A 16199-nucleotide genomic window follows, 5' to 3' on the forward strand; every position below is an offset into this window, starting at 1 on the left:
AGTAGGCAAGGCTGGATGGCCAGCAAGCTCTCTGCTTCCCCAACTTTGAGATTATAAGTACACTGTTTCCACAGCTGTTTTACAAATGTTTTAATTACAATTTTTTGTTGTGTGTGTACATGTGGCACTAGTGTGCCAGGGCACACACATGCATGAATTCTAAGGCATGAATTCCTCTGATTTGCAACATTCCCTCTAAATTGGAACATCTGCTCCAGAAAGCAAGGAGAGGCTGACCAGCAGAAAGCCACATATCAGAGAAAGAACAGAGGTCTGGAAGATTCTCGAGGGCCTACCAACAGTGTAAAAAGGAGTGAATAGTTGTTGGGGTGGAGACTGACCACCACTCCAGAAAGAGACGTTAGGAATGTGGAGTTAGGTGCCGGACAGTGGAGTAGAGGGCTGCAGTCTTCCACCCTGGGGTGGGTGTTCTGGTGATGGAGCTGCTTTTATGTTATCCCTGCTCCTTGTGAGATCCCCTCATCCACACTTCTGTTAATAACCCCAATCAAAACTCATTGCTTCACCAAATTGGATTTTGGTGCAACACACGGTTACTTTGGTCTGTCATGGGCTCCCTTTCTGGAGTGAGTGGACAGTGTGTGTTGTGTGTCCCCAGGAAAAGTGTCCCACAACAGCAGGTCAGGGGACACTTGCAGGAGTTGAGTTTCTCCTTAGAGTTGGGTACCAGGGACTAAACTCAGGCTGTCAGAAGTGGCAGCAATGGCCTTTACCCACTGAGCACCTCACGGCCCCACACCTGGCTTCTGTGCATGGGTTCTGGGGATCAAACTCAGTTCCTCATGTTCACAAGACACACCTTCTCATCTAAGCAATCTCCCAGCCCTGGAGAGTGACTTTCGTATTTAAAATGTTTTTCTTTTTAATGTGCATATGTATATATGTGTGTGTGTGTGGCTGTATGAGTTTATGTGTACCATGTGTGCACAGGTGCCAATGGAGGGCAGAAGAGGATATGGGAGGCCCTGGAACTGGAATTAGGCAGTTGTGAACTTCCCTATGTGGGTGCTGGGAAATGAACCTGGGTCCTTTGTAAGACTGGTAAGTATTCTGTTATTTCTTTATTTTTGGTTTTTCAAAACAGGTTCTCTGTGTAACAGTCCCAGCTGTCCCAGAACTCACTCTGTAGACCAGGCTGGCCTTGAACTCACAGAGATCCACCTGCCTCTGCCTCCCAAGTGCTGGGATTAAAGGTGTACACCACCATTGCCTGTTGGTAAGTATTTTTGATTGCTGAGCCATATCTCCAGCAGCAACAATTCTTTTTTCCTTTCTTTTCTTGAGACAGGGTCTCACCATGTAGCCCTTGTTGGACTGGAACTTGCTCTGTGGACCAAAGTGACCTGGAACTCACACTCAGTAGGGAGAGACAGCAGATCTACCAAATGCTGGGATCAAAGTGCCCAGCCGTGACTTTTAGTTTAGTTTAACTAGAAATGGACGTTTTAATGGAGAGAAAACAATGGATAGTTGTAGCATGAATCTTAAAAAGTCTTATCAATAAAAACAAACCTGGAGCCAGGTATTGGGGTGAATGCTGAAAGATCAGAGAGACAGAACAAGCCACATCCAATCTCACCTTGCCAATTCCTCAGCTGATCCTGTTTCCTCAGACTTTAAGCCTCTGAGTCCTCATCCAAATGCATCTCAGCTGAATTGCTGCTCAAAAGCCTAAAAGCTTAACCAGGCTCTAGTTCCTCGTCCTCATGCCTTAAATACCTTTCTGCTTCCTGCCATCACTTCCTGGGATTAAAGGCTCTTGTTACCATGCCTGGCTGTTTCCAGTATGGCTTTGAACGCACAGAGATCCAGACGGATCTCTGCCTCTGGAATGCTAGGATTAAAGGTGTGTGGTGTCACCATTTTCTGGGATCTATATCTAGTGGCTGTTCTGTTCTCTGACCCCAGATAAGTTTATTAGGGTGCACAATATTTTGGGGAACACAATATCACCACAGATAGTCAAGTAGATGTTCTTCCTGTTCTGGCTGCATTTTTCCATTTAATTCATTTTTAGAAGCAAAAAAAATTATTCACAAATTGGGCAACTCTCAGGACAAGAAAAGGTTTGTAGAGTTCTGCTCTGCGATGTCAGCACTGAGTATTTTGAAAATATTCTTCTCTGCTTACCAGGAACGATTCAGGACATTCTATAATCCTTTAAAAACAACAACTAAGTGCAGGCCTGCTTGGAGGGCAGCTTTAGCTTCACAGGGAGGCTGTCTCAGAACAAAAGCCGGGCACAACAGTACAGTCTGTAAGTCTAGCATACGGGAGGCAGAGGCAGGAGGATCAAGAGTCATCTTTAGCTACATACAAAATCTGAGATCACCCTGGGCTACTTGAGACCCTGTCTCCACTAGGGGTGTGTGTGTGAGAGAGCTGCTAATACAGAGTCACATGAGTGAGGCAGGCTAGAAGTGCTCTTTTAATAAAATGGGGGAAATTCTGTTTTAATTCAGCTCTCTCAAAATAATCTGTAAGTTGAAGCGTACTTTGGGGAATATAAAGGAACCATACCTGAAGGATGACCAGAATCTCAGGATTGTTTTTCTCCAGTGCTATGTCAAAGGCAGACTTATCAAATTTGCTAAAAGCGTGGACATCGGCTCCATATTTGATAAGTAATTCAACAACGTCTCGGTGGTGGTGCTCTGTGGCCCAGTGCAAGGCCGTCATCTTCAGCATGTCCTTGGCATTCACATCCGCACCGCTCTGTCAGACAAAAAACAACTTTTCAGTAGCTGTTGGTTACAGGAGCTCAGGCGTAAGATCCTAGAACAACAGGGACACTAGTTCACTCTGGTCCTCACTTAAGGACTATCAAAGGCTAAAAACATTTCTCAAGTCCGCCTGAATGCGGAGACGTTATGCTTCCAATGAGTGGGTCTGCTAAGGACATCACTGGGAAATTCTAACAGATGGTTGAGGAAGGGCGAAGGAACAGATTTTGTTGCATTTATTAGCAGAAAGCTGAGTAGGGCCTGAAAAAAAATAGGCACAAGTACAGAGAACACCTACAGAAAAGGAGTGAAGAAAAATCATAAAATCTGTTTAGCCTTTAAAAAACAAACTCATCTTCACAACTCTTGAGACACAATTTTCGTGAATAAATTAATCTAAATAAATAAATAAATAGAGATGCAACTTAATGACCATCAACTCTCAAGTCTTCCCACCACTATTTAAGAAAAGCTATGGGAGGCGAATGTCTGTTTTTCAACATAGTCCCACCACAATTCTTGCTTTACCCTAACAAGCAGCTCCACGATGTGCGCATGTCCGTCAGCGGCAGCCATATGCAAAGGGGTCCTGTCCACCTTGGTCCGAGCATCCCTGCTAACGCCTGCTCGAAGGAGCACTTCTGCTGTGGAATAATGACCATACTGGGCTGCAAGGTGAAGAGGCGATGTTCCAAGCTGTGGGGAGACAGTACTCACTGAATTCTACTGTGTGTAGAGCCGTATCATTTCTGGACAGAGATATCTGAACAAGAAACGAATCCCATAGTATTCATCCTTAGAGAAAGAATCTTACTGGTCAGCTAAGACTGAATAAATAATAAAATTTAAAAATAAATATACTGGGGCTGGAGATAACTCAGTGGTTAAGAGCACTGAGTTCAGTTCCCAGCACCCATGTTAGGTAATTTACAGCTGTTATTCCAGCTGCAGGTGATCCAACATCCTAGTTTCCAAGGATACCTGTACTCACGTGCACATATGCCTACATAGACATACACATATATACATAATTAAAAATAATAAAAATACATAAAATTAATATGTTAATGGGCAGTTAAAGGGGCCACAAATTAAATAAATGTAAAGTATAATGATTTTAAGTCAGGCAGATTTACTGGGTAAGACTCACTAAAGGATGGGATTTTAAGCATGGCTTACAAGATAGTTTTTTGGGGTTTTTTTGGTATCAAAAAGAGTATTCTAAACTGGGCGGTGGTTGGGTATGCCTTTAGTCCCAGGACTTTTGAGGCAGAGGCAGGTGGATCTCTGTGAGTTCAAGTCCAGCCTGTTCTACAAAGTGAGTTCCAGGACAGCCAGAGCTACACAGAGAAACCTTGTCTTGAAAAAATAAACAAACAAACAAAGAGTATTCTGAGCTGGGTATGGTGGCATGTGCCTTTAGCCTCAGCACCTGGAAGGCACAGGTAGGCAGATCTCTGTGCGATGGAAGCCCAGGACAGTCAGGGCTTCATTGAGAGACCCTGTCTTAAAACAAACAAACAAATAAACAAATAAAAAGAGAACCAGTTGGACCCTGAAGTTATGAATTATTCATACTACAATAATCATCACTCCATCATAAAAATTGTTAACATCAGCCAATGTGTAGAAAATCTGTGAACACAGGCTGGAGAGATGTCTCACAGGTTAAGAGTAAACAGGTCCTGAGTTCAATTCCCAGCAACCACATGGTGGCTCACAATTATTTATAATGAGATGTGGGGTCCTCTTCTGGTGTGCAGGCAGAACAGGGTTTCTCTGTGTAGCTCTGGAGCCTGTCTCCGAACTCGCCCTGTAGACCAGGCTGGCCTCGAACTCACAGAGATCCGCCTGCCTCTGCCTCCCGAGTGCTGGGATTAAAGGCGTGCGCCACCACCGCCGCCGCCGCCGCCGCCACCACCACCACCTGCCCCCTGCACCTTTTTTCCCCTGTGACAGAGTCTTTAAGCCATGGTTAATCCTCCTGTTTCTACCTCCCAAGTGCTGGGATTAAAGATGTATCTAACTATCTGGCAGTGGTGCTGCCATGCCTTTAACCCCAGCACTCAGGATTTCTGTGAGTTTGAGGCCAGCCTGGTCTACTACGAAGCAAGTTTCAGGACATCTAGGATTGTTACAAAAACAAACAAACAGAAAGATGTATACAACTATGCCTGGTATTTGTAAGATTTATTTGCATGTATGTGTATGCATGTACACACACAGGTGTATAAGTGTGAAGGTCAGTGGACCACTTTGGGGAGTTTTTTTAGTTTGTTTTTTGAGATAGGATCTCATGTAGCTTTGGCTGTCTTGGAGCTTGCTATGTACACCAGGATGGCCTCAAACTCAGAGGTCTTCCTGCCTCTGCCTCCCAAGTTCTAGGACACCATCACAACTGCAAATAAAAAAATAGAGAATAAAAGGGAAAAATTCCCACTGTTTAACAGCTTACAATACACTATATACTGACAGGTAACTTTCACACTGGAAAACTAAGAAGGGGATGCAGTCAACAGGCGTCACAAATCAAGTCCTCGTAGGGAAGGACCCAGGAGAGGGAACCCCGCCTGCTCAGCCTTAGGGCAGGTTAAGGCGTGACTGGAGCCGACTGGGGCCTTCCAGTAAACGTACCCAGTCTGTGGTGAACGGGGCTCCGTTCGCCATCAGCGTCCTCACTTCATCATCTTGGCCTTTCCTTGCAGCTTCTAGCAGCCTCTTCCCCAGATCCACCAGAGACATCTTTATGCATAGGAACCACGGTATCCAGGTAGCTGCAATGTGAACACAAGGAAAGCAGCTGTCTGTAAGACGTCTTCTTGCTTTCTGTTTGTTTTCTCTAAGACATGGTTTTGTCATGCAGGCTGGCCTGTAACTCACTATGTAGCCCATGAAAGCATCGAACTCAAAAATCTTCCTTCCTCCACACCCTAAATGCTTAGCTATCGACACATACCACCAAAACCACAGTGAATGTGTTCACAAGATGTCTGTGTCTGTCGGACAGGTGCTCATGTAGCCTACACTACCTCAAATTTGCTATGTAGCTAAGGACAGTCTCGGAACTTTTGATCTTTCTGACTCCACTCCCAAGTGCTAGGATTACAGGCTAGTGTCACCACACCTGCCCTTTTTTATTCTGAGAGGGACCTAGATAAATTGCTCAGGCTGGTGTGAAACTCACACCACAGCTCAGGTAGGCCTTGAATCTGTGATCTTCCTGCCTCAACTTCCCAAGTAGCTGGGACTACAGGTTTTCATCACCAGACTCAGTGGTGGAATAGAATTTTAAAGAACACAGTTCAAAATCTGCACCCTGATTTCTAGGCAAGGCACAAGGGTACCTCTCTGTAAAACTGCTGCTTGACAGAAAGTTTGAGTTAATTCCCCTTAACACAGGGCCTGTAGGGGTTGGGGATTTAGCTCAGTGGTAGAGCGCTTGCCTAGCAAGCGCAAGGCCCTGGGTTCGGTCCTCAGCTCTGAAAAAAAACAAACAAAAAAACACAGGGCCTGTAGCACACGAGTGGATTGGATGAGTAAGGCCTAATCGTTTCAGTACAGGGTGTGTAGACTCCTCATTGACTCAGCCTTTGATGAGCTCAAAAATGACCAATTTCAGTAAGGTCTGCCTCGGTCTCAAGCCAAGCCCTCTGGAAGACATAAAGGCACCAGGCAGGGCTTGTGAGACGGCTCAGCAGGTCAAAGCGCTTTCCATACGAGCCAGATGACCTGAGTCCTACCCCCAGAATCCTTGGTAGGAGGAGAGAACTGATTCTGACTATAAGCTGTCCTCTGTATGCGTGCAGTGCACATGCATCCTACACAAGCAACAATAATAAATGAAATACTTTAAACAGAACACTGGGCAGGGCACATGGAAGCAGTCCTCTCTGGGAACCCCTCCCACTCTAGGGAGTTTTCAGTTTCCCTACTAAGAAGCATCTTTTAAAAAATGAATTGCAGCTGTTAATCTTTTTGTTTTCTAGCTATGGCAAAATGATATAATGCCAATCAACGTTTACAGAGAACAAACTTTTTTTTTTTTGAGACAGAAACTCTGGTAGCCCAAGCTGACCTTTAATTCATCATGTAGCTGAGGATGACCTTCAACTCCTGATCCTCCGGTCTTCACTTCCCAGGTACTGAGATTATGTGCGAGCATTACCACAGGCAGCATGCAAGAAAAAACTCCCACTAGCCAGTGATTTGCTTAGGACAGCAGTTCAAAAATGTGGTTTATGGCTCCTGAGCCATACTAAATAACCTTACAGGGATCCATGTGATCCTGTAATACAGCAAACTATTTTTGCTATAATACTAAGGTATCATTTGACTTTTTTTTCAAGCATCTTAGCATTTGCAATGACAGTGAAAATATCACAGAGGGTATAATTGCTGTTGCCTTTGCCCAAAACAAATTGTGAAATAAACTTACTGTATTCACTGCCATGTGCTTTAGCAGGGAAGGTAGGTGCTATTTAAGACAGTCCTTGCTCTGAAAGCAGTACACACCGTAACACTAGGACCGAGGAGTGGAGGCAGGCGGATGAGAAGCTCCACAGTGAGTCACCTTCAGCTCCACAGTGAGTTCTAGGCAGGCCTGGGCTACAGGAGGGCCAGTCTACATTTATTTTTTCATTCTCTCTCCTGCTCTCTCTCTCTCTCTCTCTCTCTCTCTCTCTGTGTGTGTGTGTGTGTGTGTGTGTGTGTGTGTGTGTGTGTGTGTGTGTGTGTGTGTTAGAGAACAGCTTGCAGGAGCTGGTTCTCTCTGTCCACTCAGGTCATCAGGCTTGGCAGAAATCACCTAGGAGACACCTCCGAAGTCTGACAACCCGAGTTTGACCCCAGGATCCACGTGGTAAAAGGAGAGAAGTAGCTCCAGAAAGCTGTCCTCTGACCTCCACACACGCACCAGGCAAAGGCCTGTAATTGCAGTAATTCCCGTTTCTTGGAGGCTACAACAGGAAGATTCCAAGTTTGAGACCAACCTGGACTATATCATGAGACTCCTATTTCAAAAAACAAGTCAAAGGCTAGAAGAGAGCTCATTTCAAAGAGGGTTGCTTAGCATTCCAAAGCCCTGGGCTTAATCTAAGCACGATGATGCAAAAGTTCAAGGCCTATCTGGACTATAATATGAATTCAAGCATAGTTTGGGTAATTTAGTGAGACTTGCCACAAATTTAATAGTAAAAAACAGCTCAGTAGTAGAACACTTCTTTACTATGTGCAAGGTTCTAGGTTCAAGTCCCAGTACAGCCAAAAATAAAAGTATAAGGCAGACAATTGTTTTTAAGGTACACAACACAAAAATTCTTTTGGTATGGCTTCAGATTTCTTGTATTATTTTAAAAATTATTTGTGCATGACTACTTTTGCCTACATGTGTGTCTGTGCACCACCTGCATGCAGTGACCTCTGGAGGTCAGAAAAGTGCACCAGACCACCTGGAACTGAAGTGACAGGTGGTTGTGAGCTGCCATGTGGGTGCTGGGAATTGAACCTATGTCCACAGGAAGAGCACCCAATACTTTAAACTGCTGAGCCATCTCTTCAGCCCTTGCAACTATTTTTTTTTCCTGGTGCAGAGGACAAAACCCCAGGTATTACCGAGCTAAATGATCAATCTTGCAACTGACTTTTGAGAAATGACCGCATGTCTTGTGAGCAATGTAACACATGACAGAGTGCTTGTCTAGCATGCATGAGGCTGTACAGACCACAAAAAAATGACTACTTGCCAAGCTTAGGTGTAGCATCAAAGAATACCTACCATCAGTTGGAAAAGCTATTAAAACAGCTAGGTGTGGCCAGACCTGCTGGTTCACGCCTGCAACTCCTGTGCAACTATCCCCACAGGAATAGAGAGTCTAAAAAGACCAGTGCTCCTCCTCTGCTGTCAGACTACAGAGACAATGGACTACACTGGAACTCCCCCGGAATCTCATTTGGGGAGAAGGAAAAGGCTGAGCCCAGGTGCCAGGCAGAGGAAGTTGTCACCTCAGAAAGATCTCATAGTCCTGACAATTTGTCAGACCACCTTGCCGGAGCCAGGAGCCAATGACAGTACTTGGGGCCACACCTTGACCAGGAATGGTTAGTTATGCATACACACCTTCTATCAATCTAAAATTCATGTATGTCAGAACCCCAAACAGACGGTGTCACTGGATCTCTTTCCAGTGTGGCCACACTGAACAAATACTTTTCTGCTTTTCATTAGTAATGGTGAATTTAATTGACATATTTGAGGATGGGTGGCCAAGCCTAGCTTGTTAGGGATGCTAAGGCCCAAGCTCTGACCCTAACACGTATGGTAACAATTTTGGCAAGCCATGGCCAGGAGAAAACAGTCATCCACTCACTGCCAATGGAGAGGAGAGGCTGAATGGTGCCAGCAGCTGCTAGGGTCACTTTATTCCAGAGGCTTCTTTCTTTCAAGACAGGATTTCTCTACAAAACCCTGGCTGTCTCTGAGACTCACTCTGTAGACCAGGCTGGTCTTGAACTCACAGAGATCCACCTGCCTCCCAGGTGCTGGGATTAAAGGTGTGTGTCACTACATCTGGCTCTCAGAAAATTTCTAAACTGTTTTTTTTCTTGCAATTTTAAAATGTAAATACAAAACATACATTTTAGGATTGGCTTGTATATAGAGTTATTTTTGCATGATTTCTGGGCTTTGATCCATATGGAATATACATATATTTTCTGAATGTAAAAATGGACTAATTTTGCTATTTGCCTAATTGCTAATAAAAAAATACATTTTGTTGTAATGTTTTGAATGTGGCTATTTTATTTTTATCTTTTTAATATTTACTTTTAAAGTTGTATGTATCTGTTCCTGGTGTCTGTGGGCATGTGCTCTTGGAGGCCAGAAGAGAGAGTCAGTCCCTCAGAACTGTAGTTATAGGTGGATTTGGGCCACCTTACTTGGCTAGGAACCAAAATCAGCAAAAACAGCACAAACTCATAACCACTGAGCCATCTCTTCAGTCCAGAGATTTTATATTTTACTGAGCTAACTGCTTGGGGACCAGCAAGATGGCTCAGCATACAAGGAACTTGCCACCAAGCCTGACAGCTAAAGCTCCATTCCCCAGGACTCCCATGGTGGCCAGAGAGGGCAGGCTCCTGAAAGTTGTCCTCTGACCTCCACATGAGCACTGAAGGCATGTGCTCTCCCACCCTAAATCAACCTATCAGCGAAAGTAATCTTTTAGGGCAATGAAGAGATGGCTCAGCAGTTGAAGGACCACTGCTCTTTCAGGGGCTCCAGTTTGGAGCCTGTGATTCTCTCCATGGAACCAGCCACTCCTCTTAACTCCACTCACACACGCACACATGCACACACCCACACACAGACACACGTACCTAATTAAAAGTCAAATAAATACTGGGGCTGGAGAGATGGCTGGGAGAGTAGGAACAGTTGCTGCTCTTGCAGAGGACCCGGGTTCAGTTCCCAGCACCCACACTAGGCCTCTTACATGCCCTTGGAACTGGAGTTCCAGGATATCTGACTCACTCTCTGCAGTCTCCATGAGCACTGCATGCACATGGTGCACGTACAGACAAGCAGACACATGTACAAGCAGAGGCAGATGGATCTCAGTGTCCAGGCCAACCAAGAGCTACATAGTGAAACCCTGTCTCAAATTTTTATTTTTCTGAGACAGGGTTTCTATGTGTCAAAGAATTTCATTGGCTATCTTACATGTTGACAATCCAGATATGATGCACATTGCATACTACAGAACACGTAACGGTCCCTTTGCATGTTCTAAATTTACATGCATTTAACTCTTCAAATGTCTATGTAATACGTAGGTTCCACTCTGCATATTTTAGTCACAAATACATAGCATATTAAATGTACTAAAATCACCTTAGAATAGCTGCTTGCAAAGTGGTCATTTAAAAGACATAAACAGAAACTTAAAGGAACTCTGACTTTTTGCTAATTTTTTTGTTTGTTTGTTTCTTTTTTGAAACAAGGTTTCTCTATAGTTCTGACTGCCCTGGAACTCATAGTCCATACTGGCCTTGAACTCAAAGAGAGCCCCCCACCTCTCACACTCTGCCTCCCAAGTGCTGGGATTAAAGGCATGTGTCACCACTGCTGGCAAGATAAATTTTTTTCTTTTTAAAGATTTCTTTTCAACTTTAATCCTAGCACTTGACGGGCAGAGGCAAGTGAATCCCTGGGTTCAAGGCCAGCCTGGTCTCCAGAGCGAGTTCCAGGACAGCCCTTATGAGCACTGGCTGTTCTTCCAGAGGGCCTGACTTCAATTCCCAGCACCCACATGGTGGCTCACAATCATCTATGAGATCTGGTGCCCTCTTCTGACCTGCAGGCATACATGCAGACAAAGCACTCCTACATAAAAAAATTACATTAATTAATTAATTAATTTTAGAAGATCAATACAAAATAAAAAGTATGCCATTTGGGTAATCCTGCTCTTTGAAACCTTGACCTCCATCTATTGGCCTCAGAATGAAAGTATTTTGTTTTGTACCCATGAAACACACCAGAAATGAGCCTGTGGTCGCTCTCACTAAATTACTAAATTTGTGAAGGTCTAAGATTGGATTTTGTTGGTGTTGTAGACCTAGGGAACTAAAGATTCTAAATTTTGCTTAATGAGCACAAGCTGAGCTACTATATAGAAAATTTCTGTATAGTTCTGTGTAATGATGCCAAATGTTGCTGGCTCCTTTACATGTCAGCTGTATTTATATGCCTGCTGTACTGTATAAGCCAAGATGCATGGTTTAGGATCGATGCTCTGGGGGCCAAGCTGATGGGAATTGTTAGTGGTGCTTCCTGAACTTCCCAGGCCTGTGTTCACGTGCTCCTAACTGTACTGACTAGTTAGCTGCTTTAAACAAAGATCATTAGACATGCCCTAACACTGCGCACTCCAAGCAGTGTTTCTAATGATTAAAAGGTATTGGACACCGATCACTTAAGGAACACACCTATAAACAATACTTAATTTTCAAGCTAGTTTTCATTAAACATTTGCTCTTGTTGGTTGTTTTGGTGAAGCTTTTTAATTGTTGGCTGCTAACATTCTGTAGAAGTACAACCACCAACAAAACAAGGTGAGAAGCATTTCTGAGATGCTAGGGCTTCACCCGCAGGAGAAACAGAATTCCAACACAAGAATAGACTCCATGCAGGCCTGATTTAAAAGCCAATCCGTCTATAACTCTTATCTGCTTAAAATTAACTATGAGGTTTTATTGCTATTAACTTTTGACATCTGTCACTCTCCAACATGGGATCAGATCAGAGCAATCTGAATAGATCATTATGGTAATGAGGGAGAGTTGAGATCAACAAATGTATCAAAGCTATCTTCACAGAAAACTGTTTTGAGACAAGTCTGGTGAGGGGGGAGTGTCAAAATACAAATGAATGGCCGGGCGGTGGTGGCGCACGCCTTTAATCCCAGCACTCGGGAGGCAGAGCCAGGCGGATCTCTGTGAGTTCGAGGCCAGCCTGGGCTACCAAGTGAGTTCCAGGAAAAGGCGAAAAGCTACACAGAGAGACCCTGTCTCGAAAAACCAAAAAAAAAAAAAAAAAAAAATACAAATGAAGTCACTCTGGGAAACCTGAATCAGGGTGATGGTGAGTTGGAGGTTGGCCTCAGTGTCACAAAACCCCGTTTCAAACCAACGAGGGAGTAGGGTTGCTTGTGCCGGACCTTCCAAAAGTAGCCAATACCAAGAGCTAGGGGAAAAGGGTTATTTTTTGTCTTTTGAGACAGAGTTTCTCTGTATAGCGCTAGCTGGCTTCGAACTCACTCTGTAGCCCTAGCTGTCCTGGAACTCACAGAGATCCTGCCTCTGCCTCCCGAGCGCTGGGATTAAAGGTGTGCGCCACTACACCCTGCTGGGAAACCACTTCTTATATTTGGCTACCTATGGGAATTTCTTCTAACCTTGGTTCCTCCTTGTATTCTGGGAAAATGGTCTAGAAATCTGTTCTTCGTGGCTCTTCTTTGCTGTGCAGACACTCTTGATTTAACCTGAAGCACCTACCTAAATTAAAATGCACCTACAAATAACAGTATTGGGGGCCAGTGAGATATATGGCTCAGTGGGTGACGTCTGCTGCTAGGCCTGATGACCTTGACTTAGATCCCCAGTTTCTACATGGGGGGAGCTGAATCTCTAGGTTGTCTCTGACTTCCATATGCACAAACGTGCGCACCCGCACACATAAAAAATTAAAAATTTTTAAGTAAATAAGAGCATTGTGGGAAGACTCATGGGTCATTCTTCCAGCACCGCCACACCAAGGCTGTGTGAACTCTAAGACTAGAGAGTAACATAGGCAATTAAAATGTATTTATTTATATGTATGCACTTCTGTGGGTATTCACTCACGACTGCGTGCAGGCCAGAGGACAACCCACAGGAGTTGGTTCTCTTGCTACTGTCTGTGTGAGTCCTAAGGATCAAACTCAGATAGTCAGGCTTGGCAGTTTTTATCTACTAAACTATCTCATTGGCCCAACTTAGACACTTCCAATGTTCAGAGCTCTACCAAGCGCAGCTACTCTCCTTTATAGGGTGTGCCTTCACATTAAAATCTACACGAAATCTGGTCTAATCAGTATCCTAAGATCTTTTTTTTTTTCTTTCTAGTCCCTCTGTGCTAGGGATTGAATCCAGGGCAACCGGCATGCTAGACACACAACTACCCCTGAGCTACACCCCCAGTTCTGCCTCCAGGGAATCTGAAGGTGAATAAAATACCAAGCAAGACCAGAAAACTGTTTTTTGTTTTGTTTTGTTTCCTCATCTGAGGCTCAAGTAGCACAGGCTGGTCTTGAACACCTGGATCCTTCTACCTCTTCTTCTCAAGTGCTGAGTGTTGGGATTACAGGCATATGCCACCATACTTGGTTTTAAGAACTTTCAATAAATGTTTTAATAACCATAGAGTGCCTGAGCACTCGACAAAGGACTCCACGACCAGAAAGTAATCACTTTTGTTTATCTAGCAATTTGGGTGTGGTGGTTTACTCCTCTTTATCAAAGCACGTACAAAAACACATTAGCAGTCTCCCGTGGTGGCGCATGCCTTTGATCCCAGAGAGTCAGAGGCAGGTGGATCTATGTGAGTTTGAGGCCGGCCTGGCCTAACACTCCAGGGGCTGAGGCAAGAGGACAGCTGCAAGGTGGTCAGTCTGAGCTGCTAAGTGAGACTCAACTATTTAAGACAGAAACTACAGAAAAGTCTTTCCAGGAAGTGGGAGGCAAAAGGGGATACCTCGAGGAAATTTGAGACCAGGAGCACACTAATGGGAGAAAACAGCAATTAAAGAATTCAGGGCCTATGGATAATTGTATTCCTTTTTTTTTGAATTGCACGGGTCCCCACCGGGCGGCCAGCTGTTCAAACATCTGTGTAAGAACTGGATATAAGGCCGTGACTGCTCTCGTTCGGATTAGGAACTTACTAAAGCTTCACGTTATTACTAAACCCAGAAATATAAATAAGAGTGTCCGCATCCTCCTCAGTCAAATGTCCTTCCCTTCTTCACACCAGCGCTCCGTCTGCCAAAAACGGGCGCCAACTTGCAAGAGGGAGCCCCAAATCTGAGGCTCGCAGGCGCCTGGACTTCTGCTCCACGCTGCCCCCTGGTGGTCACCTCCGTGGCCTCGGCGTCCCGTAGTCCGGCTCCCCAGCCCCAGGTCTTCCACCCACCCCCTTCCCCTCCTTCCAGTCCCCTCCCCTTCCTCCCGACAGCGTCCCCTTCCTCTCTGTCCCGCTCCCCCGCGCTGCCACCCCCGCTCCCGCAGTCTCCTGGCCCGCGCCCACTGCTCCGGGCTGGGCTGGGCACTTGTCCCAGCCCCTTCCACGGCGGTCCGGACGCTCCGGCACCCTGCGGCTCCTTCCCCCTCACCTCGTCCCGAGCGCTGCCGGCTTCGCTCTCACTGGGCCCGCCAGTTTGGTCCCGTTTCTTTCTCTAGTTAGGACTCCCTGCCAGTGGCCGTCACTTTTTGGCCTTTTCACATATGCATATTTGGGGGACCTGTACTCCCCCCCCCCCCTCGCGGAGAAATGGAGGCAATAAAATGGCGGACCCGGAAGTGAGGACCCGGTGACTATGCCTCCTGGCGGAGGAATCTGAATGGAGTGGGTTAGAAAACCCACTTAGCCCTCCGGGCAAGACTGTAACGCACCTCTGAGGCCGATTCCTTCCTACGGAGGACCTCTTGAGCTCGAAAAGCGTGTGCCGAGGGCATCCTGAACGGGGACTACTTAGCGAGGCGCAGGATCATTGATTACGTGGCTTACGTGAGGCATAGTTCCGGCAGGGGACGGACCCAGATGGTTCGTTTTGGCGCCAACGCGTGCAGGGCTGCGGGGAAACTCGGTTACGGGTGGGTCTCTCTGGAGTGTGCGCGCTACCTGACCACGGCTTCTCCGCGGGGCTAGCCTTAGGGTGCGGGGGGAATCTGCTTCCTTGTCTCAGCCTCGGTGAGACTGTTGGGGATATTCCTGGACGTGCACGTGAATCGGACACCTGCCTGACCAGACACTTGGCCAATCACAGCCTGAATATAAAGACATTCTAAGGGAAGAGAAACTTAAAACTTTTGGGGGCGACTGGGAAGGGGATGAGGTATGAAGTTGAAGGGGGAGAAAACAAAAAGGAAAAAAAGCCCTTTAAAAGTCAGTAACAGATAGCCGGGCGGTGTTGGCACATGCCTTTAATCCCAGCACTCGGGAGGCAGAGCCGAGCGGATCTCTGTGAGTTCGAGGCCAGCCTGGGCTACCAAGTGAGTTCCAGGAAAGGAGCAAAGCTACACAGGGAAACCCTGTCTCGGAAAACCAAAAAAAAAAAAAAAAAGAAAAAAAAGTAAAAATCAGTAACAGACAAGCCTCTAATTGAGGCAGAGAGATCTTTGAATTCAAGGTCCAAGTTCCAGGCCCCAAATTTAAACAAACAAGGTCATAATGGCACACCCCTGCAGAGGCAGGTGAATCTGTCAGTTCTAGGCTAGTCTGGTTTATATAGTGAGTTCTAGGACAGCCAGAGCTAGTGAGACTCTGTCTCAAAATAAATAAATAATATGAACAAACAAAATACATATAAGTCAAAAATAATAGTTAAGAATGGGCTGGGGTGCTGCTGGGCGTGTTCGACTCCGCCTTTAGTCCCATCACTCTGGAGGCAGAAGCAGGCGGATCTTAGTGAGTTCGAGGCCAACCCTGTCTACAAAGCAAGTGTCCAGGCCAGCCAGAACTGTTACACAGAGAAACCCTGTCTCAAAAACAAACAAACAAAAAATGGGCTGGGGATGTGGCTTAGGGTTCAGGAACACTCGCTGCTTATTGAGGAACTCTAGGAGGGCCTTGTAAACACCTGGCAAGCACTTCTACCACTGAGCTACATCCATCCCAAATCATTCTTCCTCCAAGTC

The 16199-nt window shown here is 45.6% G+C and overlaps 1 protein-coding gene across 3 annotated transcripts in view; it reads right to left on the reverse strand.

Annotated features, from left to right (window-relative positions):
* Positions 1–15347, reverse strand: part of Gabpb2 (GA binding protein transcription factor subunit beta 2) — a 38777-nt gene extending 23430 nt beyond the window's left edge. Inside the window, exons 1-4 of one of the 3 annotated variants that reach the window (XM_052730787.1) lie at positions 14955–15347; positions 5379–5518; positions 3273–3440; positions 2542–2736 (exon numbers count right to left, since the gene is read on the reverse strand). In XM_052730787.1, coding sequence (XP_052586747.1) covers positions 2542–2736; positions 3273–3440; positions 5379–5486 — 471 coding nt within the window. In that variant the 5' untranslated portion in view covers positions 5487–5518; positions 14955–15347. Of the gene's footprint in view, positions 1–2541; positions 2737–3272; positions 3494–5378; positions 5519–14674; positions 14869–14954 lie in introns of those variants that run through there. The other 2 variants (XM_052730786.1, XM_052730788.1) reach the window with 2 other exon arrangements.
* Between the last annotated feature and the right edge of the window lie 852 nt (positions 15348–16199).

Source organism: Peromyscus californicus, unplaced genomic scaffold (assembly GCF_007827085.1).
Source record: "Peromyscus californicus insignis strain IS unplaced genomic scaffold, ASM782708v3 Scaffold_9__1_contigs__length_137607984, whole genome shotgun sequence".
Taxonomy (NCBI): Eukaryota; Metazoa; Chordata; class Mammalia; order Rodentia; family Cricetidae; genus Peromyscus; species Peromyscus californicus.